The 18,381-nt window shown below is 44.8% G+C and overlaps 1 protein-coding gene across 1 annotated transcript in view; it reads right to left on the bottom strand.

The window, feature by feature from the left end:
* LOC140212310 (sperm-associated microtubule inner protein 4) overlaps nt 1-16,081 on the bottom strand; it is a 56,126-nt gene extending 40,045 nt beyond the window's left edge. The window contains exons 1-2 of the mRNA XM_072283013.1: nt 15,741-16,081; nt 655-834 (exon numbers count right to left, since the gene is read on the bottom strand). Coding sequence (XP_072139114.1) covers nt 655-834; nt 15,741-15,886 — 326 coding nt within the window. The 5' untranslated portion in view covers nt 15,887-16,081. The remainder of the gene's footprint in view (nt 1-654; nt 835-15,740) is intronic.
* Nucleotides 16,082-18,381: the final 2,300 nt, after the last annotated feature.

Below are 18,381 nucleotides of genomic sequence, written 5' to 3'. Positions count from 1 at the left end.
TAGTAGAGATGTATCTCCACCCTGCCAGCCATGAACAGTACCTCATTCTTTCTTTTTTTGGCACCATTTCCTTATTTTGTAATTTCACGTCTCTGTACTGTCCAAAGAGAAAAGCAAGGACCTTCCTCTTTGGAGTGACGGAGAAGAGAGGCGACCTGATCAAGGCATACAAGGTAATGAGAGGCAAAAATAGAATGGGCAGCCAATACTTTTTCCGGGAGGGGGGAGGGGGTGCAATCACTAATATCAGGAGACATACATTTAAAGGCCATGGAGGATAGTTTAGGGGAGATGAACGAGGTAAGGTATTTTTACACAGAGTTGTGGGTGCCTGCAAGACATTGCTGGGAATGGTGGTAGGAACTGAGAATTCCCACTCCCTGCCCATTTTTCTAAACTCTAGCAAGTTCAAGTCCAGCACCATCAAACGTTAACCCTTTTCATTCCTGGGATCATTCTCCTGAAACTCCCCTGGACCTTTTTCAATGCCAGCAAATCCTTGCTTTGACAGAACTGCTCGCAATACTCCAAATGTGGTCTGACCAATGCCTTATAAAGAGAGGGAACCCCTCCCCTCCCTTATAAAGCCTCAGGATTACATCCTTGCTCTTACATTATAGTTATTTCAGAAATCAAAACAACTTAAGCACAAACCTAGGAAGAGGGTATCCACCATAACCAAAGTGTTTGTGTCCCTTCACCACCACTGTTGGATACTTGGCCTTTGGCTCGTGACACTCATGTAGTCCCAGTGTTCTGCCTTCTCCACGTTCTCTCCCGGTGCCCCAGGGAGTCCGGGGAACCTTTGAGGCATTTTCCAAATACTGAGAATATCTGTGACAAAAAAGAAAACACAAAATGTTAAGTCATGTTACCCTCCAAATATCCAGACCTGCCTCTCGGTTTTTTTGCACTACCTTGCTTTCCAATTTTCTATTTTCTATTTATGATTTATAATTGAAATTTTTAATATTTACTAATTTTTACTATTTTAATATTTTTAATATTTAATATTTGTAATCCAGGGAGCAGGAAGTGCAGAATCAAATATCGTTGTGATGATTGTACATTCTAGTATCAATTGTTTGGCGACAATAAAGTATAAAGTAATGTCATGCCGTATTTACTTAAGCAAAGACAGCCAAAGGTACGTTGTAATATCAACTCCTCGCAAAGGAATATCAAATTACTACAACTTAAACACAAAAAATTGATGACCTTAGAAATGTGGATGACTACACATGCAAAGTTTAAAGTAAGTTTATTATTACATTACCTATATGTCTCTGTATATACTATCCTGAGATTTGTTTTCTTGCAGGCATTCACAGTAGAACAATACAACAGAAACACAACAGAGTCAATGAAAAACTACACACAAAGATTGACGATCATTGTGCAAAAGACAAACGGTGCCAATACCAAAAAAGTAAATGAATAAATTATACTGAGAACATGAGCTATAGAGTTCTTAAAAGTGAGTCCACAGGTTGTGGAATCAGTTCAGTGTTGTGCTGAGTGAAGGATCGGGAGCCTGGTGGTTGGAGGGTAATAACCGTTCCTGAACCTGGTGGTGTGGGAGCCAAAGCTCTTGTCCCTCCTGCCCGATGGTAGTAGTGAGAAGTGAGCATGGCCTTGATGTGGGACAGTATGCAGGAACTTTACGCTATCATCCTCTGAGGACACAGGAGACTGCATATGCTGGAATCTGGAGCAGCACGTTATCTGCTGGAGGAACTCAGTGGGTTGAGTAGCATATGTTGGGGGTGGAATTAGTGAAGGAATTCTCAATGGTCAGGTCTAAACTGGTAGTGGAGAAGGCCAAGGAGGGACTGATCAGTGAGGGAATGGAAGCGCAACAGAGAGAAATAAATGAGACAGATGAAGTGAGGTAGGAGGAGAGGGAGGAGTGTTTGAAAGTTGGAGACAGCTGCTGGAGGGAGACACAAGGGCAGCCATTACTGGAATCTGATGAAAAGGAGGAGGGAACAGTGGGAACCATTAGCGGAGAGGTGAATGGCAGATGGAAACAGAATCAGATAAGGTGGGCTTGGGAGGGAGGGGAAACCCATGGGTGAAGTCTGTGAGTGTGTGTGAGAGAGTGTGTGTGTGTATGAGAGAGTGTGTGTGTGAATGAGTGAGTGTGAGTGTGTGAGAGAGTGTGTGTGAGTGTGTGTGTGTGTGTGTGAGTGTGAGTGTGTGTGTGTGTGAGCATGAGTGTGACTGTGAGTGTGAATGTGTGTGTGAGTGTGTGTGCGTATGTGTGAAAGTGTGAGTGTCTGAGTATGAGAGAGAGTGTGCATGTGTGTGAGTGTGAGTGTGACTGTGAGTGTGTGTGAGAGAGAGTGTATGTGTGTGTGTGTGTCTGTGTGTGTGTGTGTGTGTGTGTGTGTGCGCGAGTGAGTGTGTGTGTGTGTGTGTGTGTGTGTGTGTGTTGGGTGGATTGAAGCAAGCCAAAAGGGGAAGGGAAGAAAAGGCAGATAATTGGGGACTAGATTGTGTGAGAAGGGGGACAGAAAGAGGGTCCGCAGAGGGAGGAAAGGAGTGAAAATGAGACAATACTATATATATTTGGGTTTTGGGGTGGGGTGGGGGGGTTTGTTGGAAATGCTGAATGTTTACCTAAAATTGGAAACTTCAAACATTGGTACCATTGGAACTGCTACTTATGTGGAATATGAGGCTGACATTAGGGCCATTTAACAGACTCTTAGATAGGCTCATGGATGTAAGAACACTGGAGGGTTTTGGGATGTGTAGAAGGGAAGGGTGAGATTGGTTGTGGAATAGGTTGGCAGAACATTATGGGCCAAAAAGCCCAGGTTGTGCTGTACTGAAGTGTTGCTAATTTAATTTGCATTGGGCCTCAGCTGGTAATGCAGAAGCCCAAGTGTGGGAGTGGAAAGGGGAATTGAAATGCCTGTAAAATTACACCTCCTTTATGTATCAGATTCCATTACTGGTAGTCTCTTGTGTTCCTACTAATCTCCCTGCAACAGCCATCTCCAACCTTCACTCTCCCTCTCCTCCACCTCTCTCTCATTGCTTTCCTCTCTCTATCTCACTCTATCCATCATTCACCCCACCCCTATCACACAGCTCCAACCCTACCTAGAACTAACTGCCTGTTAGCCTTCCCCTCTCCTGAGCCCAACCTCAGACCCCTATCTCATCACTCCTCTGTCCATTTCTGAGCGCTGATGCAGTTTCCACCTGAAACTTCGACTATTTCTTTTCACAGATGCTGTTCTCCAGCAGATTTTTTAACATTTTGAGATACAGTTTAGAACAGGCCCTTCTGACACTCCAAGCCCCGAAGCCCAGCAAGCTCAGATTTAACCCAAGCCTAATCATGGGGCAACTTACAATGACCAATTTCCAACCAGAGCACCCAGAGGAAAACCACGGGGTCTCAGGGAGAACGTACAAACTCCTTCTGGACAGCGGGGGGAATTGAACCCAAGTCTCTGGTACCGGAAGGTGTTGCGCCTGTCATTGCGCCAACCTTGTCATATCCTATTTCGGAACCTTTCTTCCTACAAAACAAACACAACTGCAGTTCACATTTTATAATTTGGTTTTTTCTTCCTTTTCAAACAGGATTAATAATTCGTGTTTTGACTAGCAATTTCAAACTTGCTTATTAAATATTCTAATCTAATATAAAAAAATCACAGGAGCATATCTTTGATGAAGCGCTGCCATCTAGTGGGCATTTTGAGGTAAAACATCTATGATGCAAATGGTCGAAATCAGTATTTTGAAGGAGCTGATGTTCAGTGAATCAACTTTCATTATGATTAGCAGAATTAACTATTTCCAGTAATAGTAAACTCTCAAATTTCCCATTTCTAAAACCTCAACAGGTTTTTACCGAAACACCCATTTATCTTATTGAATCAAGGTAGAACCACAATATATAAACACAAGAGATTCTGCAGATGCTGGAAATCCAGATCAACTCACACACAATGCTGGAGGAGCTCAGCAGGTCAGGCAGCATCTATGGGGAGGACTAAACAGTCAACACTTCAGACTGAACATGCTGCGATATATCTTGTCCTGGTTTCATTAAAAGACAGGTAACTAACTTTAAAACATCGATGAACATATTGACACCAAGATACATTTTGTAAGTGCACGTCAATAACCAGGAACACCAATTAGAGAACTGTAGGAAATACTTGATAACTTTGTCGATATGTCTGGCAAGGTTTTTTGGGGAGTACTGAGAACACACAGGCAATTCTTGCCATCACTTTTATGGCATCGCTATGAACAGATTAAGATCATTCAGCCAGAATTCCTTCCTTCTGAAAATTGCCCGGGCTGATTTTGCATCACCGTTCCCGATGTCCACTTCTGACATGTAAAGGTTCACAGAGGCAGCTTCAATTGCTTTGTAAGAAAAGTAGAAAGCAAGTGGTTAGCGTGATGCTATTACAGCTCAGGGCATCAGAGTTTGGAGATCAATTCTGGAATCTTCGAAAAGCAAGTTTATATATTCCTTCCTGTGTGCACGTGGGTTTCCTCCCACAATCCAAAGACAAAACAGTTATAGATTAATTTTTTTTCCAGCCCTTAACTCCGAGTGGAGTCATCAGAACGCCGTCATGACAGCGTTTTTTTAGCAGGCTTTCTTTTTTTTACGAGGCCGGGTTGCTAGCTTGACGCTCAACCCAGCACGGATGAAAAGTGTGCAAGGGAGCCGGCTGGATTCGAACTCGGGAGCCTTCGCTCCGAAGTCCAGTGCTGATGCCACTACACCACCAGCCGGCTATATAGATTAATTAGTCATTGTAAATTGTCCTGTGATTACGCTCGGGTTTAATTGCTGGGTTGGAAGGGCCTGTTCCACGGAGTATCTCTAAATAAATAAAAAGTAAAAGTATACATCACATGTTAAAAACCCACCAGACAATAACTTTGCCTATCAACTATACTCTCTATTAATCAAAATTGATTCCAACAACTAAAAGACACATTGCATAACAATCACTTAACTCCTCATTTTCATAACTCAATAAATTGCCTGCACAATCTTTAGTTTACTTCCAAAGCTACAAAAAACCCACTTCCTGTATTCAGATATTACACATTCTTGATGAACCTGGCTGTGGTTTGATCTTGGTTTCTTCAGTGGTTAATCTCCAGAGTCTCTGCTGCTGATCACCTCATCGGCAACTCTAAATATTGAGTACAGGAGACGGCATGTTATGTCGAAGTTGTATAAGACATTGGTGGGGCCTTACTTGGGAGTATTGCGTGCATCTTTGGTCACCCTCCTACAGGAAAGGTGTAAGTAAGATTGAAAGAGTCCAGAGAAAATTTACAAAGATGTGGCTTTGTCTGGAGGACCTGAGTTATGAGGAAAGACTGAATAGTTTAGGAACTGTTGTGGGCTGTATCATAAGTGGAGATGAATCAGAATACAGGAGGGAGATTGGAAATTTGGGTGAGTGGTGTAATAACAACAACCTCTCACTCATTGTCAATAAGACCAAAAAATTGATAGTAGGTTTCAGGAGAGGGAAGCCAGAGGTCCATGACCCAGTAATCATTGGAGGATCAGAGGTGGAGAGGGTCAGTAACTTTAAATTGCTGAGTGTCAGAGGACTTATTCTGGACCCATCATATGAATATAATTTCAAAGAAAGCATGACAGTGTCTCTACTTTCTCAGGACTCTGCGGAGGTTCGGCATGCCATCAAAAACCTCAGCAAACTTCCATAGATGTGTATTGGAAAGTGTGCTGACCGGCTGCGTTGTGGCCTGGTCTGGGAACGCCACCGCCTTTGAGCAGAAAATCCTACAAAAGATAGTGGATTCGGCCCAGTACATCATGATTAAAACCTTCCAACACCACTGAGCACATCTAATTGAAACATTGCTGTAGAAAAGCACCATCCATCATCAGATATTCTCACCACCCAGGCCATGCTCTTTTCTCCCTGCTCCCATCAGGAAGAAGGTACAGGAGCCTCAGGACTCACACCACCAGGTTCAAGAACAGTTACTACCCCTCAACCATCAGGCTGTTGAACAAAAGGGGTTAGCTGCACTCATTTAAGGACTCTTTTATCTTGTTATTTCATGGTCCTTATTTATGGCTATGTATTTATTATCTGCATTTGCACAGTTTGTTTACGGTTTACAGTTCCTGTTTACAGTTACTGTTCAATAGATTTGCTAAGTATGCTGGCAGAAAAAGAATCTCAGGGTTGTATGTGGTGACATGCATGTACTCTGATAATAAATTTTACTTTGAACTTTGAATTTATTCCTTGGAGCATAGAAGACTGAGGAGAGATTTGATAGAGGTATACAAAATTATTGGGGGTATAGATAGGGTAAATGCAAGTAGGCATTTTCCAGCAAAGTTGGATGGGACTACAACAAGAGGTCATGGCTTAAGGGTGAAAGGTGAAAAGTTTAAGGGGAACATAAGAGGAAACTTCTTCACTTAGAGGGTCTTGAGAGTGTGGACGAGCTGCCAGTGCAAGTGGTGTGTGTGAGCTCGATTTCAGTGTTTAAGGGAAGTTTGGATCAGTACGTGGATGGTAGGGGTGTGGAGGGCTGTGGTCCCAGGGCAAGTTGATGGGAGTAGGTAGTTCAAATGGTTTGGCATGGACTAGATGGGCTGAAGGGCCTGTTTCTGTGCTGTATTCCTCTATGACTCTCTAAGGCAATGTGTGTACATTTCTTCACATCCTCCCATCCTTTACTCAGTTATACCTTTATACAGTTATACATTTACACAGTCCAACCACGTGGATATCACAGCCAAGGAAGTTCAACAGGGGGCTAAATAAATTCAGCATATCCCCGCTGACACTTTTTATTGATGCACATAGAAAGCATTCTATCTGAATGCATAGTGGCTGAGTGTAGCAACTGAAAAAACCTGAGGAGTTGCAGACACAGCTCAATACAGCACAGGGACCAGCCTCCCCTCTATTGATTCTGTCCATAATTCTCACTGCCTCAGTAAAAACCAGCTAGCATAATTCCCCCCACTGCCTATATGGAGTTTGTACGTCCTCCTCGCCTCTGCGTGGGTTTCCTCCGGGTGCTCTGGTTTCCTCCCACAGTCCAAAGACATACCGGTTGGTAGGCTATTTGATCATTATAAATTGTCCCGTGATTAAGCTAGGATTAAATTGGGGCATTGCTGGGCAGCGTGGCTCGCAAGGCCTAATCTGCGCTGTATCTCAATAAGTAAATAATGGAAAATCTCACCCATCCCCGATGTTCTCTCATCTCCCTCTCCCAAAAGCTTGAAAGCACATAGCACCAGGCTCAAGAGCAGCTTCTGTCCCACTGATATCAGACTCACGTATGATAAGATGGACTCTTGGCCTCACAATCTACCTCGGTATGACGTTGCATTTTATTGTTTACCTCCACTGCATCTCTCAGTAGCTTTTATACTTTATTCTTCACTGTTGTGGTTTTACCTCGATCAGAAACAAGGTGTAATAATTTGATCTGTATGAATTTGAGCATAAAGACAAGCTTTTCTCTGTATCCCGGTCCGTGTGACAATAATGAACCAATATCACTGCAGTTCCGTCAGCAGTTCGCTTCTTGGTCCATGTGGACTCCCTTCTATCATTCTTTAGGACCAAATGACCTTCTAACTTGGATCATCACGGGTGCTCTGTGGTTAAGTTGGAGGATGAGATTGAGTCATAGAACACTATAGGCCACTCTGCCCATCTAAATCATACCTAGTTCCATCTACCCATGCCATATCCCTCTTACCTATCCATGTATCTATTCCAACTTCTCTTAAAAGTTACAATTCAACTCACATCTACCACTTCCCCTGGCAGCTCATTCCACACTTCCATCACCCTCAAGTTCCCCTTAAGTATTCCATGTTCACCTTTAACCTCTGACCCCTAGTTCTAGTCTCATGCGACCTCAGAGGAAAACGCCGGCTTGCATTTACCTTATCTATACCCCTCAAACCTCACGTCATTCTCCTACATTCCAGAGAATAAAGTCCTAACTTATTTAACCTTTCTCAATAATTTAGGCCCTCAAGTCCCGGCAACATCTTTGTATATTCTCTGTACTCTTTCAATCTTCTAGAAATCTTTTTTTTTTAATAGAGTCAGAGAATACTACCGCACAGAATTAGGCCATTTGGCCCATCTAGTCAATGCCAAATTGTTAGTAAAAGTATTTCCATCAACCTTCACGTAGAATATAGCCCTCCAAAACCCTCCCGTCCATCTACCTAACCAAACTTCTCATAAAGGTTGTAATCGAACCCGCACCTACCACCTGCACTAGCAGCTCATTTCAGACTTACACCACCCTCTGAGTGAAGAAGCTCCCCCTCAGATTCCTTTTAAATATTTCACCTTTCACCCTAATCCTATTACCTCTAGTTGTAGTTTAACCCAACCTGCATGCTTTCATCCTCTTGGTACCCCTCATCGTTGGAGAGGGTTGCAGGATATAGTGCATTATGTAGGTGTGGGCAAAGCTTAGCTATGGAACTGAACTTACAAAGATTAGAGGTGTAGTGGACAGCGAGGAAGACTATCAAAGCTTGCAGTGGAACCTGGGCTGAAAAGTGGCGGATAGAATTTAATGCAGACAAGAGTGAGGTGTTGCACTTTGGGAGAACAAACTGGGTTAGGACTTGCACAGTGAGCGGTAGGGCACGAAGGAGTGTGGTAGAACAGAGGGATCTGGGAATATAGATCCATAATTCCTTGAAACTGGTGTCACAGGTAGATGGAGTTGTAAAGAAAGCCTTTGACACATTGGCCTTCATAATTCAAAGTATTGAGTACAGGAATTATGATGTTTTAGTGAGGCCTAATTTGGAGTATTGAGTGAAGTTCTGGTCACCTGCCTATAAGAGAGATATCAATAAGATTGAAACAGTGCAGAAAAAATTGCCACAGATGTTGCCAGTACCTGAAGACTTGAGTTATAGGGAAAGGTTGAATAGGTTGGGACTTTATTTCCTGGAGATTAGGAAAATGATGGGAGATTTGACAGAGGTATGCAAAATTATGAGGGGTATAGGTAGGGGAATTAAGATATAGATGGATAGGAAAGATATAGAGAGCACAGGAAAACCTCTTACCCAATGTCAGCAAGACCAAGAAATTGATTATTGACTTCAGGAGGAGGAAACCAGAGGCTCATGAGCCAGTCCTCATTGGGGGTTCAGAGGTGGGGAGGGCTAGCAATTTAAAATTCCTCGGTGTTATCATTTCAGAAGATCTTTCCTGGGCTAGCAGGTAAGTGCAATTATGAATTAAGGACAGCAGCACCTCCACTATCTTAGAAGTTTGCAAAGATTCAGCACGTCATCTAAAACTTTGACAAACTTCTATAGATGTGTGATGGAGAGTTTATAGACTTGTTGCATCACATCTTGGTATGGAAACACCAAAGCCCTCGAATGGAAAATCCGACAAGAAGAAGTGAAACAACCCAGTCCATCGCGGGTAAAGCCCTCCCCACCATTGAGCACATCTACGCAGAGCATTGTCACAGGAAATCAGCATCCATTACCAAGCACCCCCGACACCTAGGCCACTGCTTTCTTCTTGCTGCTACTATCAGGAAGAAGGTGCAGGAGCCTCAGGACTCACATCTCCAGGTTCAGGGACAGTTATTACCCCTCAACCATCAGGCTCTTGAACCAAAGGGGATAACTCCACTTGCCCCATCACTGAACTGTTCCTACAACCTATGGACTCACTTTCAAGGACTCTTCATCTCATGTTCTTGATATTTATTGTTCATTTATTTATTTATTGTTGCTATTATTATCATCTCTCTTTTCTACTTATACAGTTTGCTGCTTTTGAACATTCGTTGTGGTCTTTCATTGATTCTGCTGTGTTTCTTGGATTTACTGTGTATGCTCGTAAGAAAATAAATCTCAGGGTTGTACAAACGGTGACATATATGTAGTTTGATAATAAACTTATTTTGTACTTCATACTTTTGTAAATGTAAAGAAAGCTTTTTCCACTGAGGTTGGGTGAGAGTAGAACTAGAGGTGATGGGTTAAGGGTGAAAGGTGAACTGTTCAAGGGAAACCTGATTGGGAGCTTCTTCACTCAGAGGGTGGTGAGAGTGTGGAACGAGCTGCCAGCAAAAGTGGTGGATGGGGGTTTGATTCCAACGTTCAAGAGAGATTTGGATAGGTACCTGGATGGGAGGTGTGTGGAGGGCGATGGTGGGTGCAGATCGATGGGAGTAGGCGGACATCAGCACAGAATAGATGGGGTGAAGTGCCTGGTTCTGTGTTGTTCTGTACTATGACTCACTGCCTCTACTCTGCACAACACTCACGCTTATGCCTGTACTTCGTAAAATTATTGGCTCAAGGTTAAAAAAAAGGGTCAGATCTCATGGATGTCATACAAGAGGTTTTCTAATTTGCTGGATTTCACCCCCTTTTGTTTAAAACTTCAGGATCAATATAAATTAGAACACCCAATTGAACAATAGGGCCTTTCAGGCATGTAGACAATACACTCAGACTCCTATTGACTGATTCTTTTACATGGGACCGGTACAGCAGCCATTAACATTAATCACTTTCGATGGTAAAACCAATAGTACTGTTTATCATTTATTCATCTGGATTACTTTTCCTGACAGGTTACCAAGCTGCAAAGATAAACAAAACATTTAACATAATGGTAGATAAATCCTACTAATGCATCTCTTGTTAATGCTACCCTGAATTCAAAAGGCAGCAATATAAGGGCCTATTGACTCCGTGTGACAGAAATAATAGTGGAGGGAGACCTGATAAAGCAGCACAAAGCGACCATAGTGAGGGCTGATCTTGGTTCAGGAGAATGAAGTAGAACCAGTAAAGGTAAAGATATTAGATAAGTGAACAAAAACAGTGATCGGTGTGGTTTACAAGTCCTCTAACAGCAGTTTTCACCGTTGGAGAACCAATCAAAAAATGGAGAGTCTGTAGCAGAAATAATACAATCACAGAGGAAATTAATCTTCATAATGACTTGGCAAATCAAATTGCCAAACATAATGTGGAAAATTACTTAATTGAGTGGATTTGGTACAAGTATTCAAAGCAGTACAACATGGGGCCAACTAAGCAGCAGACTTAACATCACATTATCATCCCCTTTTGTTTAAAACTTCTCAGCTGCTCTGATTTTATATATAAATGGGCTTTGTTATCAGGGATTGTTTTATAAAAATAGGAAGTGCTTATTTATATAAATGAATGAATTTATACAGTGGCTGACTACAGTATGTGTTGGAAATCTGGCAAAAGTCTAGTAGCAACTCACGGACAATGCTAGAGGAAATGCTCTACAGATCAAACAGCATTGACGGAAATGTACAAATAGTTGTTTAGGGCTGGGACCCTTCTTCAGGACTGAAAAGGAAACAGGAAGGTGACAACATACAAAAATAGGGAGAGGGGAAGGAGGCTAGCTGGAAAGAGACAGATGAAGCCAGGTGGGTGGGAAAGGAAAGACTCTGACAGGAGAGGAGAATGGACCATAGGAGAACGGGACCCAGGGGAGTTCAGTAGGCCTATGTGATGCTGTCATGGTATGAAAGACCCTTCTTGTACTCAGGCCACCTGCCTGGGGAAGGAAGAGCTCCTCTAAGTGTTTGGTTGAGCAAATAAACTGGAAGACACAGGTTGTGATTCACCTTAAAAATATACTTTGGAATGCATTGGCTTGAAATCAGTCTTTATTTCATGATATTCCGAAATATCTTGCATTTGTAAGATTGCTTTTGTTACTTGGGCGCTAAGCACAATTGGATTCAGCTGACAGAGGCCGAATGATTTCAGAGACCAATTACTTATTCATGTGACTGATACTCAATTCATCTAAGTTCCCCAACTTTGCTCGCCACATCACACCAGGCTCACTCTTTCCCATCACAGTTCCTAAAAGCAGCATGAATGTATTGATTTTCTGTTCAAAGTCCAGAGTCTCAACAACTGTTCCCTCTCAGCTGCGCAGGTTTGTGGCCACACAGTAACAGGAATGCTCCTGCGCACATAGCCTTTGTTGCCGTGCAGCTGGGATAAAGACAGACAAGAAAAATTTACAAAACTTGAGAAATCTCCTTTGTTGTACTGTATTTTCATTACAGCCGTCAGTTAATAAATAAAACCAAAAATCTGTGGTTCTTCAGTTTTCATTCTAAATATTCACAGTATTCATATTTCAAAAGCGCAACACAGTTTTCAGGCTTTGTAAAAATTTTCTGCTTAGAGCAATGGTTGGTCTGCACAATTCTGAAAATATTAGAGGGAATGTTGGTCTCAACACATTATTGTCCTGCAAATTTTCTACCCTTTAGTCCATAACCATCTCATGTCAGAGGCCTCCTGACCAGTGGGAAACCCTCTGCACTCTCTCCAGTTTCACTGCAGACAGCCTTTAGACAATATCATGACATACAGTTGCTGTTGTTAGTTGGTATTTTGGTAGCACAGTAGTGCAGACCATTGAGTTACAATTTACAGTTTGCAGGCAGCAGAGCAATTGTCCCTCACGTTTGTCTTTTTAGCTCAGGTAAAGGCCCTTCAGCCCACAGTGTCTGTGTTGAGCGTGATGCCAAATTAATCTAATCCCTCCTGTCGACACGTGATCTACATTCTTCCACCCACTACCTATATGAAAGCCGCTTGAACACCACTATCAGACTGACCTCCGCTACCACCTTTGGCAGCACGTTCCAGGCGACTCTGTCTTAAAAATAACTTGCTCCTCGCCTTCCCTTTAAACTTTTCTTCCTTACTTTAAAGCTATGCCCTCTAGTATTTGACATTTCTACAGAAAAGGGCTCTGGCTGTTTGTCCTAACTCTTGTCTCCCATAATGTTATAACCTTCTATCATCAGGCCCCCCCCCCCTCAGCCTCTGACATTCCATTCCAGGCAAAAACCATCTAAGCTTGGCCAGCCTCTGCACATAGCTAACACCACCTATTCCAGGTAAACCTCTTCTGACCCAACTGCAAAGCCTCTACGTTGTTCCTGTAATGGGGCAACCAGAACTATGTGCGATACTCTGAGCGTGGTCTAACAACTGCAGCAGGACTTCCTAATTCTTACACATTACACCCCTAGTAATGAAGGTAAGCATGCCATAATTCTTCTTCACTATTCTATCTACTTGCATTGCCCCCTTCAGAGAAGTATGGATGTGGACTCCAAGATCCCTCTGTACATCAAAGCTTTTAGGGGTACAGCCATAACTGTGTACTTTCTCTTTACAGTATAACCTCCCAAAGTGTAACCTCTCACACTAGCCTCAATCTGCCTATAAGTGATCTACTTCCTGTTGTATTCTTTGATGACCTTCTTCACTGTTTGCACCTCCACCAATGTTTGTGTCATCTTCAAGTTTTAAACCAACCTATCTACATCATCATGGCTGGCGGGGTGGTGAAACATCTTTGCCAAAGGAGGTCTAAGGTGCTCTTTCCCTCCGCTAGCCTGCAGGTCACCCTAGGGCAAGGTGCCGCACCCGTTTAGTGTCCTCTCCCGATCAGGGTCACATGAAGCCTTGGGAGCAGGTGGTGGATGGCCATGTGAGTAGCTGATGCTTATCACAGGTCCTGGTTGTGTGATCACTGACGCCAGGCAGACAATCTCCGAAGAGTACTGATAATGGCTGGGGTCACCTGTCTTGTAAAGACGCTGTTTGAAAAAAGACAACAGCAAGCCACTTCTGCAGAAGAACTTACCAAGAGCAATCATGGTCATGGAAAGAGCATGATTGTCCATGTCACATGACGAACGAATGAAGATCTACATCATTGTATATCACAAACAACAGAGGTCCCAGCACTGATCCCTGCCAAACACCATTGGCAACCCTCACGCCAGCACTTTCCACCACTACCACCTACAGGCAAGCCGATTCTCAATCCAAACTACCAACCCATCATGGATCCCCTACATCTTATTCCAGACATCCCACCCTGACCAACCTACTGTGAGGGACCTTGTCAAAACACCTGAGATAACATCCATTGCCCCACCCTCATCAAGAATCTTGGTCATCTCCTCAAAGAAATTCAATCACGTGAGCTGTCCTGCAGAAAGCCACACTGACTATTCCTAATTAACCCACGTTCTTCCAAATCAGAGAAAATCCTGTCCATAACAATCTTCTCCAGTAATTTCCCTACCACTGATGTGAGGCTCAGCGACTGAAAATTTCCTGGATAATCCCTATTGCCTCCTGTAAACCAAGGGCAACATTAGGGACCCAGCTCTAGCTCCCCACTACCAGTTTTAACTCCAGTGCTCTTTCTAGGTTTATATGTTCTCTCCCACAGCCTGAGCGTGGGAGCGTTAGTGATCAGCACAACGCTTCACAGTACCAGCGACCCAGGTTCAATTCCCACCGCTGTCTGTAAGGAGCTTGTACGTTCTCCCCACGACCATGTGGGTTTCCTCTGAAATGTCTCGGTTTCCTCCCACAGTCCAAAGGCCTAACGTTGGAGGGTTAATTGGTTGTTGTAAATTGTCCCGTGATTAGGCTAGGATTAAATCGGGGATTGCTGGGCGTCGTAAATAACTAAATAAATGAGGTTGACGTAAATTGTAAAGGGTGGATGGTAGAACCTGATCGGCGCTGATGGGAATACAGGTAAAGAATACGGATAAAGTTACTGGGAAATAAGAATAGCAACACACCCAAAATGCTGGTGGAACGCAGCAGGCCAGGCAGCATCTCTAGGAAGAGGTACAGTCAATGTTTCGGGCCGAGACCCTTCGGCAGGACTAACTGAAGGAAGAGTTAGTAAGAGATTTGAAAGTGGGAGGGGGAGGGGGAGATCCGAAATGATAGGAGAAGACAGGAGGGGGAGGGATGGAGCCAAGAGCTGGACAGGTGATAGGCAAAAAGGATACAAGGCTGGAGAAGGGAGAGGATCATGGGATGGGAAGCCTAGGGAGAAAGAAACCACCTTTTCTCTCTCTCTTTTTTCTCCCTCTATCCCTCTCACAATAACTCCTTGCCTGCTCTCCATCTTCCTCTGGGTTCCCCCCCCCCCCGCCCCCACTTTCTTTCTTCCCGGACCTCCTGTCCCATGATTCTCTCATATCCCTTTTGCCTATCACCTGTCCAGCTCTTGGCTCCATCCCTCCCCCTCCTGTCTTCTCCTATCATTTCGGATCTCCCTCTCCCCCTCCAACTTTCAAATCTCTTACTCAATCTTCCTTCAGTTAGCCCTGATGAAGGGTCTCGGCCTGAAACGTCGACTGTACCTCTTCCTACAGATGCTGCCTGGCCTGCTGCGTTCACCAGCAACTTTTATGTGTGTTGCTTGAATTTCCAGCATCTGCAGAATTCCTCGTGTTTGGGAAATAAGAATGACTGGTGAGTAGACACGGACTTGATGGACCGAACGGCCGCTATGTCCCACGGAAACATCTACTCTGGAATCCTCGCCCCAACCCCGTTAATTCCAATTGTAAAATTTGGACAGAATATTTCCCTTACACTAATTTTGGGTGACATTCTTCACGGTCGCCTGAACTTGTCACGCGGGACTACCTGAGGCAAGTTTTCCCGAGAGCGAAGCTGTGCAGGCGCTATACAGATAAAGGTGAAGTGTTAGCAAAAACAGATTGCGCCTTTCACGGCTTAAAGGTGCGGGGGGCATCTGAACTCCGACACAGTCGACGCCTCCCCACCCCTCGCCCCCGGTTAGAAGTGGACACGGGCGGTCTCTCACCTGGTGGCGGACACGGTGGGGCGCTGGGGAATCTGCAGCGGCGTGATCTGCGCACTGGACTCGTAGGTGGGGGACAGGACCCTGTATCCTTCGGCCCCTGGGTGGTAGTGAAACGGATCGCCGGGCGCCAGCCGATCCACCTCCATGGCCTCAGCATTCGGCGACCACCCCCCGGGTCTCGCACACTGCGGTTCCGCCGGTCGCCACTCGCCAGGGAAACGGGAGCCGCCCCGCCCGCCGGCATTGGACCGAGGCTGGGTGACGGCAGCTCGGTGACAATGAGCCGGGACCAACGCCGCCCCTGATCCGCGGTGCCGGGGAGAGGGCAGTGGCTGCCGAGCCCTGGGTAGGCCGTTTGTCCACGCCAGAAGAAACTACTCTCGGGGAAGTGAACAAAACACAGACCGGGAACGGGAGACTCACAGCCGGGCGTCACTCGCCTTACCTGGCTGGCTGGATTCCCCTGGGGCAGTTCGCCCATCTGGATGTACTAGTTGAGTGGACAACGTGGCCGGCAGGCGTTCGGTGGGCAAGAAGGGCCTACATCCATGAGCATAACTTTATGACTTCAACCTTAACTGTTGACCACTCCTCGCGAATCTCTGAAAACTGCACTACCTTTACAATTACTAACTTGCACCCATCGTTCCTCAGCCCACAGACAACACCATAGCAACACTTACTCCGCGCACTTCTCTAAACATGCCGGAAATCTAAAATAGTATCAGGAGATGTTGGGAACAACTATAGGAAGAGAACGCAATCACTGTCAAAACAAAGAGGGTTACCAGCATTTTCGTTCATACTGCTGGATGGTGGTGAATCTGCGAATTCATTGCTACAGGCGGCTGGGGACGCCAAGTCATTTAAAGCGGAGTTTGCTAAGGTTGGGCATGACATGTTTCTGTAGATGTTTGGTGGAGAGCGTCACAACCTGGGATGGAAACAGCAATGCCCTTGAATGGAAAATCCTACAAAAAGTAGTGGATGCGGCTCTGTCTATCAGGGGTAAAGCCCTCCCCATTATTAAACACTTCTGGACACAATGTGCTGTTGCAGGAAAGAAGCATCCACTATCCAGGCCATGCTCTCTTCTCACTGCTCTCATCAGGAAGAAGGTACAGGAGCCTCAGGACTCACACCACTGGGTTCAGGAATAGTTCTTACCCCTCAGCCATCAGGCTCCTGAACCAGAGGGGTGAACCTCACTCAGTTACACTCACCCCATCACTGAACTGACAACCAACTCCAACCCCTGGCCTTCTAATGACAAGAGAAGGAGCAAAGGTGGGTTACTGGCGCCTTAAAGCCAGTGGCTTTGGGCAGATGGGGCTTGTCAGCTGTTTTTCACAGCTAACCTAGGAGAAGGGAAACTCTGATCTCAAACCTCTGCTGCCTTGCGGCTACACCCACTCATTGGTAAGGATTTGGAGGTAGAAATCTAGGAGTCCCCAAGACAGTTCTAATTTGAGTTCAGCGCTGACTCCTGCGACGCTGCTGGTGCCAAATTGTATCGGCCTCTGCTCTCCTTTGGGTTCATCAGCTGCGTGGAGAGTTGGATCTTGCTCTCCGCATCGTACTGCCCTGGCTTGGGTTTCATGTAGACTGCTGAGACGCAACATTCATAGTCAACCCTGAACAACAGAGGACTCAAATGTTACGGGAAGAAGGCAGGAGAATGGGGTTGAGAGGGATAATAACTCAGCCATGATGGAATGGCAGAGCAGACTCAATGGGCCGAATGGCCTAATTCTGATTGTATATCTTATGATGTTTTAGTTACATAAAATACTGAAACTTGACCATCTTCCACTTAGTCACTGACCCCTATATTAAGACGCAACTGCCCTCATCTTTCTTAAGAGGGATCTTATAGAAACATATAAACTTATGAAATCGATAGACAAGGTAGAGCCAGGAATGTTGTTTCCACTGGTAGGTGAGACTAGAACAAGGGAACGTAGCCTCAAGATTCTAGGAAGTAGGTTTAGAAACATAGAAAATAGGTGCAGGAGTGGGCCATTCGGCCCTTGGAGCCTGCACCACCATTCAGTATGATCATGGCTGATCATCCAACTCAGAACCCTGTACCAGCCTTCCCCCCCCCCCATACCCCCTGATCCCTTTAGCCACAAGGGCCATATCTAACTCCCTCTTAAATATAGCCAATGAACTGTCCTCAACTGTTTCCTGTAGGCAGAGAATTCCACAGATTCACCACTCTCTGTGTGAAGAAGTTTTTCCTAATCTTGGTCCTAAAAGGCTTCCCCTTTATCCTCAAACTGTGACCCCTCGTTCTGGATTTCCCCAGCATCGGGAACAATCTTCCTGCATCTAGCCTGTCCAATCCCTTTAGGATTTTATATGTTTCAATAAGATCCCCCCTCAATCTTCTAAATTCCAACGAGTATAAGCCTAGTCGATCCAGTCTTTCATCATATGAAAGTCCTGCCATCCCAGGAATCAATCTGGTGAACCTTCTTTGTACTCCCTCTATGGCAAGGATGTCCTTTCTCAGATTAGGGGACCAAAACTGCACACAATACTCCAGGTGTGGTCTCACCAAGGCATTGTACAACTGCAGTAGTACCTCCCTGCTCCTGTACTCGAATCCTCTTGCTATGAATGCCAGCATACTATT

This window comes from Mobula birostris, chromosome 19 (assembly GCF_030028105.1).
Source record: "Mobula birostris isolate sMobBir1 chromosome 19, sMobBir1.hap1, whole genome shotgun sequence".
Lineage (NCBI taxonomy): Eukaryota > Metazoa > Chordata > Chondrichthyes > Myliobatiformes > Myliobatidae > Mobula > Mobula birostris.
Note: the sequence above shows the minus strand (reverse complement) of the source record. Positions and strands in the feature narration are given on the sequence as shown.